The sequence below is a fragment of the Pezoporus occidentalis genome, unplaced genomic scaffold (genome assembly GCF_034315485.1).
Source record: "Pezoporus occidentalis ecotype Australia unplaced genomic scaffold, CSIRO_AGI_Poc_V1 ctg337, whole genome shotgun sequence".
Lineage (NCBI taxonomy): Eukaryota > Metazoa > Chordata > Aves > Psittaciformes > Psittacidae > Pezoporus > Pezoporus occidentalis.
The window spans coordinates 242,791-261,749 of record NW_026915344.1 but is presented as its reverse complement, the minus strand read 5'-3'; the positions used below and the strand labels follow the sequence as shown (position 1 = coordinate 261,749).

The 18,959-nt window shown below is 53.8% G+C and overlaps 1 protein-coding gene across 7 annotated transcripts in view; it reads right to left on the bottom strand.

The window, feature by feature from the left end:
• The window catches only part of ANK1 (ankyrin 1), a 52,921-nt gene extending 34,513 nt beyond the window's left edge, over nucleotides 1-18,408 (bottom strand). For 4 of the 7 annotated variants that reach the window (XM_062629410.1, XM_062629411.1, XM_062629412.1 and 1 more), the window contains exon 1: nucleotides 17,465-18,407. In XM_062629410.1, the coding sequence (XP_062485394.1) occupies nucleotides 17,465-17,590 (126 nt within the window). In that variant the 5' untranslated portion in view covers nucleotides 17,591-18,407. Of the gene's footprint in view, nucleotides 1-17,464 lie in introns of all 7 variants that reach the window. The other 3 variants (XM_062629414.1, XM_062629415.1, XM_062629418.1) reach the window with 2 other exon arrangements.
• Nucleotides 18,409-18,959: the final 551 nt, after the last annotated feature.

Sequence of the window (18,959 nt, the reverse complement as noted above, 5' to 3'; positions counted from 1 at the left end):
CTGGATGCTGCATTATCTGACACCCACAGGAAGAGCCATTTCTCCCCCTGCTGTCCTGAGAGGGCTCCTGGGATGAGACTCGGCGTCCCTTGGTGCATCCCAGGTTTACACCTGAGATAAAGACATTGAATCCCAGCAGCAACTGCAGGCGAAGTCAATGGGGAGGAGAGAAGCTGTCAGGGATTTCAAAGGAAGAGGTCTCTAAAGGAAACTTCTCCTCCAGCTACAGAGGTTTGGCTGTTCAGGATACACAGTTTGCCTCTGACCTTTGGAGCAGCTCAACTGCCCTATGATGTAGCTGTGGAGGAATGCAAGGCTCCTTCCTCTGCGTTGTTATCTTCCATGTAACTGGAGAAGTGATCTCCCACTTTGCTGGCTTCTGCTGGCCTATCCTCAGCTGTTCTTTTCCTTTCATTTAAGGGAATGGGCAGTGTATGCGGCAGAGAACCTCAAACACGTTAACTCGGAGAAGAGTAACTTTAACAGTGGGCTTCAATGTATTTTGCTCAGGGAATGATGTGCAGTTTGAGCTATGATGCCAGGATGCGCACGGGGCTGATGCCACTGAAGGAGAGCAGCTCCATTGGGCACTCGCTGCACCCTGAAGGCTATGTGATGGCTTCACATCACTCCAGCATGCCCCCTTTCTGCTTAGAGAGGACAAATCTCTCCCTGTGTTCCTGTCTCGGGACCTCCTGAGGCCCCAGGGGGGCTGCCAGGCTCCCCGGTTCTGCTCACCAAGCTGTTCTCTTCGGAATGTGAGCGCAGCTTTCAAGCTGTGTCAGCAACAGAACGGAATAACTGAAACCCTTGGTGATCATGCCACTGCTGCCCAGCCATGGGTAACAGAAGGTGCTCAGAGAAACAGCGCTGCTGGGGCTGGCAGGCTGCTTCCTCCTGCTCGGAGAGAGCAGCAGTGATGCGGGCATAAATAACCGAGAGCGACGCTCCGCAGCGCTCAGACGCTGCTGCTCCTCTGAGCCCTGCTTTCCTGTGCCACTCCTGGCACAGGGCTCCATCACTCCACAGGCAGCCCAGCGGAGCTGCCGGTGCCTCACCTCTCAGATGGCAAATCCCACAGCTTCCAAAGAGCTGGAATCATCAGCCACGAGCAACACAGGAAGCATGCGGAAGGTCCGCACGGACACCTGCTCTTCGGCTTTCTATAGCGGAGGAGCAGTGCCAGGCTCTGTGGTGGGAGGGGAACAAAGGTTTGCCGTGCACAGAGCTCCCAGCCTTCGCTTTCTCTCCCCAAATCGGGACCTTTAGGAAGCCCTTTGCCCCTCCCTGCACACACACTGGGCACACAGCTTCATAGCACAAGCCTCTCTGGTGTCTTATACATGAATCTTTTGGGGTTTGCTCATCACTTGGGTAAGCCATGCAATGCAATTGAAGTTTCAGCACACTGATTTGTCTTGTTTATGCTCATTCAGGCACAAAACCTCAGGAAGTCACACTCACAGGGTGAAGACATGAAAGAGTTGCAGAACTCCCAAAGGAAAGGGATATTCGTGGCCCATCGTTCATGCTATGGCCTAGTCCTGAGTTATCCTGGCTGCAAAGAAGATACCTGCCGAGGTGGTGTTCAGCAATCCAGCAGACATCTCACCCACAGGATTAGCATGCACTGATTTTCCTCCCTGTTAGAGATCTGAGAGCAAAAAACATCACGTAACTGAGCCTGGATCTGAACAATCCCAGTTCTGGGAACTCAGGCTTTGGCGTTATGCCCACAGCATGGGCCAAGGGCAAATCACTTCTTAATTACTGCTTCTGATGCAGATTTCTGCTTTCACTCAGGTACATACCGATCTGCAAGACGTAATAAGACCCTTATCAGGCTGCAGCTAATGCACCCCAGCTATTGATCCTATTGGATCCACTGGTCCTGCTGTAATCACAAGACTACAGCTGTACTAAGATGCGTGAGTGTTCTGTCTATTTGGGGATCTCAGGATGGAGACATACCCAGCACTTGGCTGCAGTGCGTGCCTGGAGGCAGTGCAGACTGACCGCCTGCGAGAGCAGATGAAAGCACAGTCCCCACTGGCAGGATGCACTGCTCCTCTTGGAAAGGAACCCTGCTCTGCTGCTGAGCATCGAGCAGGAGAGCCAGGAACTCAGATCTCACCCCACGCTTTCATTGTACCTTTATTCTCAGCAGTCACCTGGCCCCTGAGGTCTGCAGCCGACCCGGATGCCGTGATCTGCACCAAGATCTTCTTGCTTAGGTGTGTTAGCACGGGCAGTTGGAGAAGAACTTAGGAAACATTTGTGTAAACCTCTGTCTGAATGTGTTCATCTTCTGGGCTTAAACCAGCAAGAAAAGGCTTCATCTTCCAGGTATGCAACCCTGTACCTGCCAGGTCCCCAGAGCTCCGCGTGGAGCTCGGAGAGGAGAGGAGGCAGGCTCTGGTTTAGTATTCACAGCAAGAAATGAGCTGCACGCCTGTGATTTGATGTTTTCCTGGGGCTCAGTATCAATAACAGGTTTGCAGCAAGAAGGAAACGAATCCCAATCACTGCTCACACCACACTTGGCTGGGATTCGTTCCGCTTTTCCCTCTGGACCGAGCTAGTGCACAGCTTGGCAGGATGAACAGGATGAGGAGCATCACCAAGGAACTTGGTGGAATTCTAAGCCCAGCTATTTGTAAGCAACACCAGTGGCAGTGCAGCAGCTTAGCAGGGATCTGTGTGCACAGGGTCAAGCAAAACCAAAGGAAAACAAGTCATGGGAAGTCTCCACACTGCATCTCTCACATTGCTCTGGGGTGGTGGCAGGGAAAAGAGTTTCAAGGAGGGGAAATTGGGCCCTGAGCAGCAATGAGGGCTGGATGCTGCTTGTGGAAGAGAGAGCCCCAAGGACAGGCCCTCCACAGCAACAGACACAGAAAATAAAGGCTGCAGATGTTGTTTTGGCCCCTACAATGGGGACAGGATCCCCATTTCCCATGACATTCCTTCCAGCGCTCTGGTGATGTTTTACTACTTAGCAGAAGCATGTGCCGTGCGCGGGGTTGCTTTTGCCCAGAGGCAATTAATACTGGTTCAGAATGAAGCCCAACTTAATGAGACTTTTGAGAGGGATGAAGGTGGAAAAACATTGGGCTTTTACTGTAATTGAAACCCTTTATATGGAACTATCCGAGCTCAAGGCCATGTTTTAAACCACCACAGGAGGCTGCAAATGAAAGCAGCAGAGAAATGCCCATGCTCATCCCCATACAGCTCCTGACTGCGCACCTTGCAGTGTCAGCACTGTCTCAGTGGGCAAGGCACCAGCCTCTCAATCCTGCTGTCCTTGCTCTTCCTGAAGAGCTTAATCCGAGCCTTCTGAACTGAAAGTCAATGCCCTGAGGCCTGGAGTGCAACCGCACATCCCTGCTCCTTCCCAGAGCCCAATTCTGTACGGGCATCTAAGAGCTTGGCAGCCTGCACCTTTGTTCATCCCCCTGCTGAGCAAACAAAGGAGCCAAATGCTTTCTTGGATGCATATCCATCCATGTTCTGATGACTCCAGGCAGCTTTTCCCCACGGTTAGCTTTTCCAGGTACCATTGATTCACTTACTGAGCATCCTTGGCCTTCCTGGACAACCTGATCAGAGCATTACAGCAAGAACAAGAGCCCAGGCCTGTGCATCCTGCTCACAGCACAACAGCCTGCACCCTTCTCCACTTCCTGCGATGCTCTGAAGCTGCTCGGCTGCAGAAAAGCCACTTGAAACCCAGGAGCTCCATTTAAGGGTAATTAATGACTGATTCACAAAAGACGTGCACATCGCTGCGTGCCCACAGCCCTGCTCGCACCCATCAGCAGTTGGGATGATTTCATCGCTTCTCCGAAGGTCTGATTCAATTACATAAGATGCCTCTGGATGAGAGAAGCAGAGGCCTAGAAATACTCATCCACTACTTTGGGAAGTGAGAAATTCTGCAGAGTAGGAGTCAGGGTAGAGCTCCACTGACCCAGCAGAGCTAACGGGAGCCTCACTGTTGTTCTGGAGTGGAAGGAGATCGACTCCTTTATGTCCCTGTGTATAAGAAACTAATCCGTTTTCACTGCCTCCTGCTCTTCACAGCCTGAGGAATCCTCCTCTGGAGAATGGGATCTGAGCTCTGCAATGGGGTGCAATGGCCCAGCAGGACAAAGCTGCCAGTGGTCAGCATCACTCCAGCACAGGCACAGGCACCAACTGTGCAATGTGGCAGCCATGAACCAGCCCTGATGTATTGGCAGCACCTTCACAATGCTTTTTGGGATACCATAAGACACGTAAATCAAGCTGTAAATGAAGACAGGAGGGTGGTGAGGGAGGACATCACTCACTCTCACGTGTCAATCCGCTCCCGAGCCAGTAGGGTAGCACAGACTGAACATATTCAGCTGCCCCATTTTGCCCAGAGGAGCTGTGGATGCCCCATCACTGGAAGAGCTGAAAATCAGGTTGGACGGGGCTTAGAGCAACCCCATCGAGTGAAAGATGCCCCAGCAATCCCTGGGTGATCGTTAAAGGTTCCTTCCAACCCCAACCATTCTGTGATTCCATGGTTCTGTGATTTTAGAGACAGGGAACTAACGCCCAGGTGGAAGGGAGAGGAAGCAAAAATAGGACCAGTGAATAATGGTTCCTGGATCAGCTTACCCTGAGCTAAAAGCTGGAAAACTTGTGCATGTCAGCAGTGGATGACAGTTCTTGCTCTCAGTCCAGCATCGTTCTGCATTGCAGAGCAGGACCAGGCAGAGTTTAGGGAATAGGCACTGGCAAGTCAGCACCCACCCAGGCAGCAGCGGAGAACCCCCATGTGCTCCTATGAATCCATGCTACAGAACAATGAGGTTTTGTGCTCCCACAGGTCTCCTGCAGCCTGGCAGAGAAATCAGCTCCGAGTTACTCCAGGGCAAATGCAGGAGGAGAAAATGGAATGGATTAGGATCGCTTCCATGGTCTTTGCTCCACTCCTGTCAGCAGCAATCCTCCTGCCTGCCTTCCTGCGCCTCTGATGTGCACCCCAACGCCTCTGTCCTGCAGGCACAGGCCAGAGCTGCGAGCACTTAAACACAGTCAGCTTTTCACAGGGCTTAAAGCGCTGTGCTCACCCCTGGAAATCCACTGCACCCAGCATGTGCAGGGCACAGCAGAGGCACCGGGGGCAGCCATCCTAACAGCGTCAGGCACCTACAGAGTCAACGCTTGAAGCGGGGCTTGCTGTCTCGGCTCCCTTGAGAAGCAGTGGAGAGAAACAAGCCTTTCTAAGGGTACAATTCAGCTGACCTACTTCCACATGCGGTGCAGCATGGGAAGGACTCCCTCCTTCTCTTCCAGACTAGAGCGAGCTGAGGTGAGCAGTTCAGATGCAGAGGTCTGCATCACAGCAGCCCTAAACTGGGGCAGACCACCCTGTTACAGAGCAGGAGACCCACTGGACGCACTCATGTCCGTCATGGCATGGATGGGGAGCAGCCCTGCTCTGTCCCAGCACACCCAGCAGCACAATCCCATCCCAGAAGCATCCAAATCCTCTCCGCTGGCGCTGCCATGGCAACGCCAGAGCGAGGATGCGCCAGCCTTTGATGTGCTGATCCGTTCAAAGCATGCAAAATGCCATTCCGGAGCTGGGGAGCAGTGGAGGAGCACCTGACTGCCCTGGAAGATCTCTCCAAGGAGCAAGGATTAATGCGTGCTGGCAGGCATCGCTACCGTCTCCTGCCATAGCAAGTCATTACCAGCATACTGCTGTTCCCGAGCTCCGGTTCACCCACTTAGTGGAGTTTAATATTTAACATCAGACAAGTTGCTGTTTCAAGGGGTAATTTGGGTTATTAATAAAAAATCCCCCCCCCTCCAAAACCTCCCACTGATTCAAAAATAAGGATGCTGTTACTCCAAGTTACCAGTGCCAGCATCAAGTACCGGGAGCTGAGCCCCACCAGAGCGCTGGCCATAGGGCAGTGAATGGGGAATGGGGAAGGCCACAGAAAAGCCAGCAGAGCCAAGTGAAACACAGCATCAAAAAGCATGACTTTAAAGCAGAGCAGATGGGTGAAAGATGCCCAAATATCTGCAATTTACCCAAAGTGCCTCGATGTTTCAGGTGGGTACCGAGTGATGTTGTCCGTGCCTCAGTGAGCTGCTGCCTGGCCTTAGACAACTCCTCTGGCACATCCGAGAGGCATAGCTCACCATTGGCAAGGGATGAGCTCACAAGTTCTGAGAAGGAGTTTTGCTGATGCAGGACTGATGGGCAGCAGATACCTTATACTTCTGTCCTGTGATACTGCAGCTCCTCTTACTGCAACCTCAGCTCCGCAGCCATCTGACAGCGGGGCTTGAGAGGAAACATCTCCCCAGTGCTCACAGGAAGGGGCGAGCTCGTGGACCAGCCTCTTGCTCTTTAACAGGAGCGCGTTGTTCCGCATCAGTGCGGTGGCACGTCCGTGCTATGCACGCTCCACTGAGCAATCTGTGCTGGACCAAACCTCCTGTCACTGCAAGCTGAGATGATGCTGCCAGGAAAAGAGCTGAAGAATGGAAAAGCTTCGGAAATTACAGCCTGCAGGCATCTCCTCGAGCTGAAACAGCCCCGTGCCAAAGAGAGTGGCCCACAGATAAAACTTCTGTTTCAGCATTACAGATGGGAAGCGGCATCGTAACACTCCCCACTGCAGTGAAAGCAAGTCCCCCAACAAGAGCCAAGTAGGTAAGTTTTCCCTTTCTGAGAGCTCTCTAGCACAGCACCAGCCCACACGGTGCTCCCCATGCCCACTGCCAGCTTGTGAACGTTCATCCGCCACAGGATGACTGGAGAGGGAAAAGGAAGGAAGGAAAGGAAGAAAAGGAGCCCCAACACCCCAAGCCAAGAGAAACTCCACGCAGAGATCCACAAGTCAAGGACACCGGCTTGTTGAAGTTAGCGTCTTATTTAAGAACATACCATTTACTCCTATAAGCAAATCCATGGAAAAACATTGCAGTCCAATATTATTGCTTCAAATAGCAGAGTAAGAGCCTAGCAAAGGTGTGCATGATTGCAGCACACAAGGAAAGCTCACACTTCAGTCATCAACAGAGTACATATGAGCCCCGGGTAAACCAAAGGCATCCCCCTTTTACTCTCTCCCCTCCCATTTAGATGAACAGGAGAAAGAGCTTGGTTGGCATCTCATCCCTGCCTAAAGCTCTGACAGATGTTATCCAGCAGAGGCAAGGTACAGCCCAAAGCAGCCCTTTCTCTGCTCCATCACTAAGGCTTGGGTGACACTTGCAAACAGAGGGGCAGCTTCAGAAGGGCAAGAATTTGCCTTGTGTTGGGATGTTTTCACAGGTTTGATATGTTGCGTGTTAAGGTTTTGCCTCTCCCAGCCAACTCATATGAGGTGTTAAAGAGGCTGGTGGGTTCTGAGTGCTTCCACATGCTGATAACACCAGCTTAACTTTGGGTTTAAATGATTATAGAGGACAATGAGGTGAAACGGGCTCTATGGCTCTAAGGGCAAAGCCATTCATGTTCAATGTCCGTCCAAAGCATCTCTTTCTTCACAGTCAGAGAGCCCAGGATAGACCCTCCTGCAGCCCAGCCAAGGCACAGTCTAGGAAGCAGCACGACAGCCTCACCTCAAGAACCTCACCACCAGAAGGCTGCAGACAAGAGGAGCTTGATGAGGTGTGCCTTCAGCTTTGCACAAGAGATTCCAAGGTCTCTGAGTGCCATTCACAACAGCTAACCTGCAAACGACAGCTTAAACGCTGGGTTATGGAAGAAGCTGGCCTGTGCTCCTCAGCTAACGTGAGCAGTGATGCATGCCATGCTAGGACACAGCTCTCGGGCCTGAAAGGCAGTGCCTGCAGCTGGGGCCAGAGGAAGGAAATCAAGCTGAGAAGACAGAGTTCAACAGCAGCGTGTCTGGAGATGGGAGGGTCAAATGCTTTGAAAGCCTAGAACAGCATGTCCCAAAACCCTCGCCCAAGGCAAGGCTCCGAGCCCCTGTGTGTGTGACCACAGGCTGGGTCAAGTCCATTGGAGCAGGCAGTTCAGTCCCTGAGAGGTGACAGCACAGACACAACCCTCTTCTCTTCCCCAGTATAAACAGATGACAGGCCCTCAGAGGACATCCCATCAGTGCATTAGGATGCCAGGCATCTGCGCTGCCTCGAGGTGCATGAAAGCACCAGATGCCATGGGGGCAGCATTGGAACCAGACTAGATGGAGCAGTCAGTGCCTTGGCTGCCCATGGTTGGCATCAGATACCAGCGCAGTGCTCATGGGATACCCAAGCCAAGGGGCAGCATCTTCCCTGCGCTCAGGGATGCTCTGTGCAAGCCGGGAATGACACTGTTAAAGCTGATGTGTCCTCAGCTCACCCCACACCTGCCTGTCTCACCCACCAGAGCAGCACATTCTCATTGCATTTATCTTACTCTTTGCTTTGTGCTGCAATCAGCAAGTCCTGGGAGAAACACAGTGCTCCCCATTCCAGGCATGGCATCCTGACAGCACTAAATGGACTCTGAGTGCTCTATGCATTTCCTGCTGAGTATCTGGAAGCTTTCTGGACAAATGACAACGTACAAAGGTGGAAATAGTTACTATTCCTTTGCAGAGACCATCACATCACTTAAAAACCTAACACAGTTTATACTCTGCAAAGGGTTTCTGCGCTGTTCTCTGCATTCCCCACTTAAAAGGTCCAACGTACGCACACGAATGCACCCTACAAGCCCTAAAAAGCACTGTCACAACAGCACAGTGAAGAACCAGAGCCTTCGTTTGTGCTCGTTGCCTTGCTGCAGTACTTTGTGCTTAACCAGGAGCCTTCCCGGTGACCTGGGCACACACACACAAACACTATATATATATATATATATATATATATATAGAAACCTCATCTGTTTCCTAAATGCTCTCCTGCTGCTGCGCTCCCCCCCTCCGCCTCCCGAGGCGCTCCGGTGGATACCTGCCGCTTTGTTCCTGCCGTAGCTTTACTCACTGAGGCCGCAAGGTTTCGAAGCCATCGGTTTCACACAGAGCCCTACATCTGCAGCCCCTGCTCGGCTTCACCCAGCCGCCAAGATGCGGTTCGCCCAGGGGAAGGGGAGCTTGGGGTTTGCTGCTGTTTGCAGTGTGGTGGCTCCAAACACGACGTAGCTCGGCTGAAAGGGAAACGTGGGGACGGCTCTGCCCTGCCGAGCAGTGCTCTGGTAGAGAGAAGGAGCCAGGAACTGCACCAGGAGGCTGCCCCCAGCTCATCTTGGGTCTGTCCAACCCGAGGCTAACGTTTTCAGCAGCTACCCTCATGGCATCTTGCGAGCTGGAGGTGGGGACCGCTCGGGAGATATAAGTAGGGCAGGGAACCCAGAAATCTCTGCAATCCTTGACCCATCCCTTCCCTCACGCCCCCGGTGATGCTGCACCTCTGCGGACCGGCGCGGGGAGGGTACGTTTCTGAAGAACCTTGACACACTTCAGACAATTAAAACAAATTAGCATAATTCAGACTAAACTTCTAATTTTAGCCCTCTGTGAAGCTGCTTTCCTTTGGGCTCGGATCGGGCTTGCTGCACCTCAGCTGCAGCACCCTACGGGCAGCTCCTACCCCAGCCCCACAGGCTGTCACACACGGGACTTCCACAAAGGGCGCTGCTTCTCCTCCTGAAGGTCTTGCTCTATAGGGCTCGCTGCCTGCGCACAGCAGGAGTCCCCACTGCCAAGGGACCAGGCTAAAGAGCTTGCTCCCGAAGCAGATTCCTGAGTGCTACCAGGCTCCAAACGTGGCTCCCGTCATTTCCCGTACACCGTCAAGCGATGGGCTCACCGGGCACATCGGGATGCTATTAGTACCTGAATAATTAAAGAGCCTGCAGAGCAGCAGTGCAGAATGGCACCAGCCTCCCCCCCAGTGCCTCCTCCTGCACCAGCACCAGCAGCAGCAGCAGCAGCAGCAGGGGCTGCTCTGACCTGACATCCCTCCCATCCAGATGCTGTATTCTGCTCATGCTCCAGCCGCTCCCCCTCCCAGCACAGCGCTGCGTTTCCCTCCTGCCTGGAAATGTCAGGGAAGGACACGGGCACAGCCTCCAAAATGCCTCGCTCCCTGAGCGCTGTACAAGCTGTTCCTCACTTACAAGTGACGTTAGTGCTTGTGGACAACTGCTGACCGGGAAAGGGATGCACTTCCCAAGTCAAACGTGGTGCGTTATGTATTAGGTCGCATTAGAGACGAAGCTCTCGTGGCACCGCATCCTGCGAAGGGCAAGGCAGGCAGGGTTGGAGGTAGATGAGTTCTTTCCAGTCCTAACTATGAATCTCTGACAGAGAGGAACTGCTACCATATACACGTTCTGATTTTTCCAGTGGGGCCGTTTGAGAGAGGTCCTGGTCTGTGCCCATTGCAACAAACCAAACTGCTCAGCCAGAAACTCCTGCAACCTCCCCACCGGGAAGGACCTTTGAGCAGGGTAACCTCTGCATTGCCATTTTCCTTCCTGCAGACAAAGATGCCATTAACGCGAGCACTGCGAAGAGCACAGATGCTCCCGCTTCAACGGGTGCATGCTGCATTGTAACCGAATAGAATCATGCTAGAGGGTGATTGTGAGCAGCAGCGAGATAATGGGACAGAGTTTAGTCGAAGGTAAGTTTGAGACAGCCTCGTCTTCCTGCTGATTCAGTACCAGACAAGAGAGAGATGGAGCGGAAACCTTAGTGGGCTGTGAGAAAAAAAGCCTCAGACGGCAGAGCAGTACAGCACAGCGTGATGCTGGTTCCCATCCTGACAGCATTCCCATCGGAACAGCACTCCAGCGGCAGGTCAGGCAGCCTCAGAGGAAGCATCGTCACACACAGCCCCTGTGCTTCCCTACCCAGCCGAAAGCAAGAGCTAAATATTTATTGAGGTCCTATGAATCAGAGGTCTGAGTCTCTTTACAGCGCAGGCAGCTGATGTAATGCTCCCCACGTCCTCATGGGACTTGCTTCCCAACAACCTTGGCAGAGCTGGGAGGGTCACGGCTACCTTGGAGTCACACAAAGCAGTTCCATGGGGCGCGCTGGGCAGAGGTGGGGTGCGAGTCCTCCGTCTCTCTGTGCACCGCATGGCCTCTGGTGGAGCTCGCGCTTCACCCCAGTTTGATAGCAGCTATGTGGAGAAAACACCTTCCCAGCTGCACGCCGTGGACACTTGCAGCAGGGAAGCTGCTGCTCTGGACCCAGCACGCACGCAGCCCACAGGAAGGTTTAACCAGAAAACCCCTTCAATCCAAAAACCCCATTGAAAGCCCACACAGCAGGCAGATAGCTAACAACTGAGCCTAGTCCTAGTCACACGGTGCAGTTTTCTGCCTATGTTGGCCCTCCAGTTAAAACCTAGGGGCTTCCTTGAGTCCCAAAGTCTTTGGCTTTCCTGATACCCCACGCCCCTTCTCCCTGTCACTGCAGAGCAGCATCACGTTCCGGGTACCAATTCCTTTGCAGAGCCCTGGAGTCCAGAGACGCCAAGCAAAGAGGTGCTGGAGCATCCGGTGTCCTCATGAAGGTGCCTCCCTCGATGACATGCTGCACCACGAGCTGGTCGGCTCCTCGGGGAAGGTGTCTGCGCAGTCACTGCTCTTGCAACACAAGGGGATGCAGGAGGAGTTCGGGCCGATGGGGCTGACAAAACTTGCACTGGGGGACAGCAGAAGTTACAGGCACAGGAAGGGACAAAGCAGCTCTGAGACTGTGCAGTGGCATGGTCCTGTACTGTGCTGACGAGCTCCAGCCTGCAGGTTAGATACCCAGCAGCCAGTGAAGCCCTGGGTGGATGAAGGCCACGTCACATCCTCAGCACATCCAGCCACTGAATGCAGAAATACGGGTACCCCAATCCAGTAATGGTACCAGGCCTGACATCCAGGGAAGGAGAGCACAATGGTGCTCAGGAGTCGGGTTATCCTGGGGATGCTCTGCAGCCCAGGGCTGCTGAAACCCTTCCCTCTCCTCCTGTCCATCACTCCCTTCTCTGCAGCCCCACTACATCCAGTGCAAGCTGATGGCCCCTGCTGTGTGGCAGCCCTTGGAAAGGATGGCAGCAAGCAGAGGGAATAGCCCCAGTGGCTCCTTGGCCGCGCTCCAGCAGCGATTTCTCACCCCAGTTTCTCTTGTGCTGATGGCATAATTCCGACGGAGGTGCCTGGATTTTCCACCTCAGAGATCCCAAGCTTGGACTTCAGTCCCACCCTGACACAGCAAACAGCAGGCGAGCGAGCTCTTCTGCTTGTCACACAACAAGCACAAGCGTGGTCACCCTATGTGACTGTTCCATTGTCCTGCTATGGAATCATCTGTGGTCCCTCCTCTGCCTGGCTCAGCTTGTGGCTGTTGGTCCAAATGGGACTTGACTGGTTCCAGCTCCCACATTCCCTTTGCTTCCTAAGCACGCATGTCTTCCTTCATGCGAAAAGCATCCTTCACATCACCTCAGGCTCCTCAGAGCTGCCCATCCGGGATCCAAAGCACACGCTGCAGCTTGGAGTCTCTTCCCACAGCCCATGTCAGCTGCCTATCCTCACATGCGTTCCTTACCCATGCTTGGATCACATTGAATCCTCTGTGCTTCCTTTGCCCTTTCCCACCATGTCATTCCAGCTGGTGGAAGAGCTTTCCCCACCACAGCTCCTGCCAAAGAGAAGTACCTCTCTCTCTCATTCCCACCTATCCCAAGCCCTCTTGCACACATTCCCTGTCTCCCTGTTCCCTCTCCTGCCGGGATGCAGTTCAGTGCAGAGCAATGGGCGCTACAAGATTCCTTGCTGCAGCGTCCAGAAGCCGTGCTGCACCAAGCACGGTGCCAGCCTGTACCGTGGGGGGTCCCAAACCCCACACTGGTCTGGGTGCTCTTTATAGGGAATGGAAAATTAGGGTGGGTGGAAAAAGGCAAGGAGCCTTATTCAGAGAGTTTCTTATCAGGAATCATTTTCTTTTCCCATTCCAGACTGCACTGGGTGAGATGCTCACAAATCCATAGAGAAAGACTTGCCTTGGACACTTGCAAAAGGAACTAGAGAGAAGTGGGCAGAGCAAAGCAGTTTGCTCCTCATTAACCCCCACAAAAAGAAGAAGAAAAGTGGTAAGTTCAGGCAGCTTTGTCTTCTACTCTGTTCTATTCTATCCTATCAGATGCCCAGGCAAAACCTACATCCTCGCAGTACACTGAGAGCATCACATCTTCCACGCTGTTATCATTTAAACATTGATAGCATTATCATAGGAATTTCCTTCTGAGCTTTTGATGAGGCTGTTATTTAACCCAGCAGCCACGGTTATGCTGCACAGACTGCACTCGTATGAGCACTCGAGGAGCTCTTTAGACATTATTGGCATTGCTGCTGTTACTGAAGTGCTGTTTCTCCTATTTACCACATAGCAGGCTCGTCACACATGGGTTAGAGGTTCCAGCCTCCTGCTCCATGAATTCCACATGCCAGCAGAGGGGGATCTGCCTCTTTGTACTCCTCAGATGAAGGTCTCTGCCCCTCTTCAGGCTTCACTGGCTGTTTGGCTGAATTTGGTACCACAAGAAGTATATTTCAATAGGAAGAAAGATTGCCATGAAGGTCTTAACTTGCTTTGTGTCAGTAGTCTCAGTGTAAGCTGGTCAGGTTGCACCCCAGGCACCACGACCTGTCCTGGGGTACTTTGGTACAGCTGCACTCTGCTTGTAGATGCAAACAAAGGGAAGCCAAGTACCGAGGGCCCCATGTGGGGGTTAGACATTTAGAGCCCTTTGGAACAACCACTGATGCTTCCAGAATTCCTGGAAAAGGATTTGGTCCACTTTCTACCTTCAGTAAATAACCACAGCAATCCCCGGGCAGCTCAAAAAGGCCTCGGTGACGGTGTGCTCACATAACAAGTCACAGCCCTGCCTCACAAACTGCAGCCAAGCATCACACTCACAGTGTTCCGTGCTGCTCCCCGCTCGCCCTGCAGAAGGCAGGACCTTTAAGTGCTCTGGGTGCCTTCCAAGTGAGGGCTTCCTGCCTCCTGAGGCAGCCTGACCACAGCACACCGGCTGTGAAAGGAAGGAAGCGCTCCTGACCATCGCTGCCTCCCAGAACTGCAAATAAGGGCCAGAGAGCTGCAGCCAAAGCAGCTCTTGCTACCGCCTGTCACCTCGTGCCTGGCACTGCAGCCACAGCAGAGGCTCCCCATGCAGCCCAGCAGCTGTACTGGAGTGGTTCTGGTCCCCTGGGAACTGGCCACTGAAGTGAAACGCAGTGATTTCAAGCTAGGCTACTGCGGCAGGAAGAGCAAGGAGCCAACCTAGATGATGCTTGGCAAATTCCCTCCTGGCAGTGAACTTGTATTGTTCTACTGACACCCTGCTTTGTTCTGGGGCTGCTCTCCCTAACCCCTGGCTACAGAGCACCCCGAAAATCTACCGGCATCTTATGCTGGACCTCATAAATCCTCCCAGCTCAGCACAGCACTAAATGTGGGAACAGATGGAGCTATTGAAAGCTTGCTCCCTGGTGTCATCCTTAGACCGAGGCAATCTCCAGCCACGCTGCAGAGCCCATGGACACGTCTTTAGGACATATCTGGCTGTTTAAAGGGCAGCTCGGCCCAAAACACAAGTGCGGCTGCACTTGTCACAGGGTGAGTGACAAGATCCCACCCCTTAAATCCTTGTGCAGCCCCTCTCAAATGAAACACCGGCTCTGACCATCTGAGTTACAGAGGTTAGGGGCAGGGAATACTGGAGGTGATAAACCTGGGCTGTCCCAGTGCTGAGGGACAAATGAGAGGCACACAGCATGGAAATGGACAGTACAAGGTCAATCATTACATGCACTTGATACAGAAGCCAAGAAAGTGTCGTGGAAACTAAGATGCAATAAATACAATTATGGTCCAAGGAGAAGGGTTTGGGGCAACACAGCATTAAATAACAGCACCCACTGCCTCCAGGTACCACAGGACACAGGGTTCTTGCAGGATTCCACCGTGCAGTTCATGGGAGCACACAGAGCCTTGGAACACTGACAAGTACAAAGCTCTCATGCCCCAAGACATAACATCAGCTTGCATGCACTGAGAAGAAACTTGTTCTGGGGCAATCATCTCCTTCCTCTGGCCACCTCCAGTGCGTGCTGCGATGCCAGCCCTTCCTTGGCTGTAACCCATACATGTAACCCATAGGTTACATCCCTGCTAACACCTTGCGCTGCAGCGGTGCACGGTGGGCTCAGTCATAAACCAAGACACTGACACGCTGCAGTGTCCAAACACAGAGCAAATCAACAGCCTCTGCCCAAAAGAGCCTGTATTTGTGTATGGAGCAAGAGAGACGACAACAACAGGGTGGAGGAGCCTGAGGACCCAGGGATAAGACTGTGGTCTCAGGCCATTGCCAGTGCCAGAGCCTATTGCATCGCCATGACGTGGGTCCCATGCAGGGCACTAACAGGCTAACAGGGGTTAAACCCCCCCCCAGCCGCTGCAGCAAAGCAGAATGAGAAACTACAACACCTTGGGACGGCCTCCAGACTGGCCCCAAGGAGACTTCTACAGTAAAGCACTACCACCGGAGCCACTCAGCTTTGGGGATAGGGAGAGATGGCAGGACCCAACAGCAAACTGTCCAGGTTCGGTGGTCCTTCACCGCAGACCCCCTCCACAGCCCTTTGGCAACACAAGAGATGGTCAACTTCATGTAACAGGGGCCCTACAGGGACAAGCCTTGCAGTTCCCATTGGAGAAGGCAGCATTCAATGTGAGTGTGGCACCCGAGAGACCCCACACTCAACTTCCTATCCATCTGCAGGCTTCACATGCCTCCTGAGCGTGTCCGCTGATGTCCCCCTGCAGACACACACCCCTTCTTGGTTGCCCTGGCATTAAGAGAAGCAAACATCCTCACACCCAGCTTTGGCCCCAAGAGGAACAGGAGGTAACCAGGGGCTCTGCCCTCCCTGGCCTGGTTCACCACTTGCAAAGGGAGAGCTGAAGATCAGCTCCTCAGTGCACCAGAGCCCTGCAGTGATTCCTGTAAGGAGACCTTGCTCCATGCTCCCCATCCCAGAGAGGATCCTGCTAAAGCTGGGTCATCGCTGTAAAGGGTACCAGACACCTCTGCGTGCATTGAGTGATGCTTCTCCAGCTCCCTTGCCTGCACCACAGCGTGTCCTGGCAGCTTGGGTCTCTCATAAGGAGCTGGTGAGAAGGTGCCCTCTCCGGTACCTTCCACATGAAGAAGTCCACCAAACCATCAACAGGACACCCGGACACTGTGCTTTGGGGTGCGAGGGGAGAAGGGAAGTGGAGGGCTCTCCCGAAGAACCATGGGGAGAGCCTTCACCAGAAACAAGGATGAACGAGATCCAGGAATTCCAGAGCCCAGGACCAGCCCCGGCAGCCTGACCCAGCACTTGCCCGCTTGCACTGTGGCAGGAAGCTGAGCACTGCCTGTCCCCAGCATCTCAGCACGACTCTTCCCAGGACCCAGCTATTGAGATGCTCCAAGCAGCAGAGCTCTGCTGTGAGGCTCCTGCTCACAGGGGGGGACGGACATGGGAGTCTCCAAGTCTTTTGCTATAGGCAGAGAAGCCCAACTAAGACATCCCTGTACCGGTGTCTCCTCTCATGGATATCCTTGCTTACCCTTGGTGTCACCTCCCTCCTCATGCATCTCTGTACTGGTGCATAGCACATACAGCCTTGGGCCTTGCTGTCAGGAGAACATTCAGGTCAAGAGGTGTTTAAGGGGTAGCAAGGCTCCCTCGGCAACAAACCTGCTCCTGGTGGCAAGAAACCATTGGCACCGACTTGCCAGAGAGGAAGAGACCCAAGGCTCCAGCGTGTTGGTGTCAGCAGAGGGGAAAGCCCCTCTCCTTGCTCCTGCCCCCCTGCTCGAGCTGCTGCCAGCCCGGAGTGTGGCTGCGCTGGGAGGGATGATTTGTGTCCCACTCAGGATGCAGCCTGCCCTGAAGCAGGGAGCAGCTCACACACAGCTGCCTCTGCCAGCGCTCTGCTCCCACTGTGCCTGCACCCAGACTCCGGCAGGGATCAAGCAGGGCATGGAGCAGGCATTAGAGAAAGGGGTAGGGGGCTCTTGCCCCCTTGCTCTGCAGACACGGAGCAACTCCGGGAAGCTGCATGGAGCTGGAAGCAGCAGCTTTACCTTAGAAATCAATGCTGTTATTGGGCAGAATGAGGCTCTTCAGCTGCCTTGACAAACCCCTCGCTCCCTTCCTTTTCCCACTCCACCCCCTCAAGCTGTCAGGGCAAACAGCACATTCCTGGCCCCAAAAGTTGTCCTCTGCTGAGCAAACTGCTCCTCGAGCTGACTGCACATCGGTCTGCACAGGGACCGAGCTGCCCCTCTGCCACCTCCACCCCAGCCCCATAGGCACCACTGGCACTCGCTGCAATGGGCACGGGCAGATGGGTACGGGGCTGCTCGCCCCAGTGCCACTGACCTTTTTCTTGCGGTCCCGAGAGCGGTTCCTGCGCTTGCGGAGGGAATCTTCCTTCTCCTTCTGCTCCTGCAGAGCCTGAGCCTCAATGTCTTTGATTTTCTTCAGCTGCTTCGCTGCTTGAGCCATGGCCGGTCAGGCTGCGGGTCCCTCCAGAGTCACACCTGCACCTCGGCACGCAGAGCCCTCCGATTCCTGGCCAAAAGCAGTCCCTTCCCTTAGCGCAAACGCTGCCGACCCAGATGAGTGCGAGCCCAGTGAATGAGAGGCAAAGAGAAAGCAGGCAGCAGAGCCCCAAAGGGCAGCCGATGTCTCCAGCTAGTTGCTAGATGGAGTCTGGGACACCTTTACAAAGCATTAATAATCCTAAATCCAGCTGTTCCAGAGGTTCTGTGCTCCATTGCAGCAGCCCCTGACTGCACTGGCACATCCTGCAGCATCCCCCCCTGTGGGACAGGACACCGGGCTGGTGCTGTGCTCTTCTCTCCCTCCCTGTCTCTTCCTGCAGGACGAGAAGAGATGCAGGCAGGCAGGCACCGGGAGGAAAATAACTCTCAGCAATTAATGCATGTTGACAATAGAGGAGCAATGAGAAAGGAGGCTGGTGCCTTTCATCCTGACTTCTGGGTTCTCTGTAGCCGTGCATAAACAGTAACCTGCATGTTGTCCGTCAGTGGCTTCGCCACTGCAGTCAGTGCTGCTGAGGCAGGCACATATTCCAGTCTCTCCAATTCCCTTCCTCTCAGTCACTCTCTGTGCAGCAGCCGCATCAGTCGCTCACTCCCTGGGTTATGATTCCAGCTCCTTTCCAGGGGAGCAGTCGGGAATCACTGCATCGGCTCGGAGGCAGGCAGCATCTCTGCTCAGAACACAGCCGGTATTGCAAAGGATGTGCCAAGTACTGGAGCAAAGTGCAGCTTAACAGCATCCTTTCCTCCTCGCATCTCTCCACTGAGTGAGCAGCAAGGGGAGGGGAGGGATCTTGGCTGTGAATGGGAGACAGAAACCAAGGGCTCAGGCTGCTCTGACTACGCAGCACCAGCAAGGTAAACCAGAGCCACCAGCTCCTGCCCATCCAGGCAGCAGCAGAGCCCAAGTCCTTTCAGCCAAGGCTTCTTGGGAGTCACTACCCCTTTGCCACACACATCCGTGCGCTCCCCTTTGTGCCCTCCAAAAGCACAAACAGTCCCATGCTGGCAGCCAGGGTCAGGCCTGGAGGTGCAGCTTTGGTTCCTGTACATGGCATTAGTGTGGGAGGACCAGGGTAAAACCGGGGTGGGCTCTTTGCTGGTGACCACAATATGACAAGCTGACCTGCAGCAAAGACGCTTCACTCTTCAGGCACTTCTGAGCAGCACAGATTGATCAGCTCAATTCTGGTCCCTCTGTGTGTGAACCCACAGGCACAGCACTGAATTACCTGTCCAGGTAGAAGCACTGCACTCCTCTGGCACAGACCCCCCAGTTCTGCTCAGAAAAGGTCCCTTTTGTGTCAAAA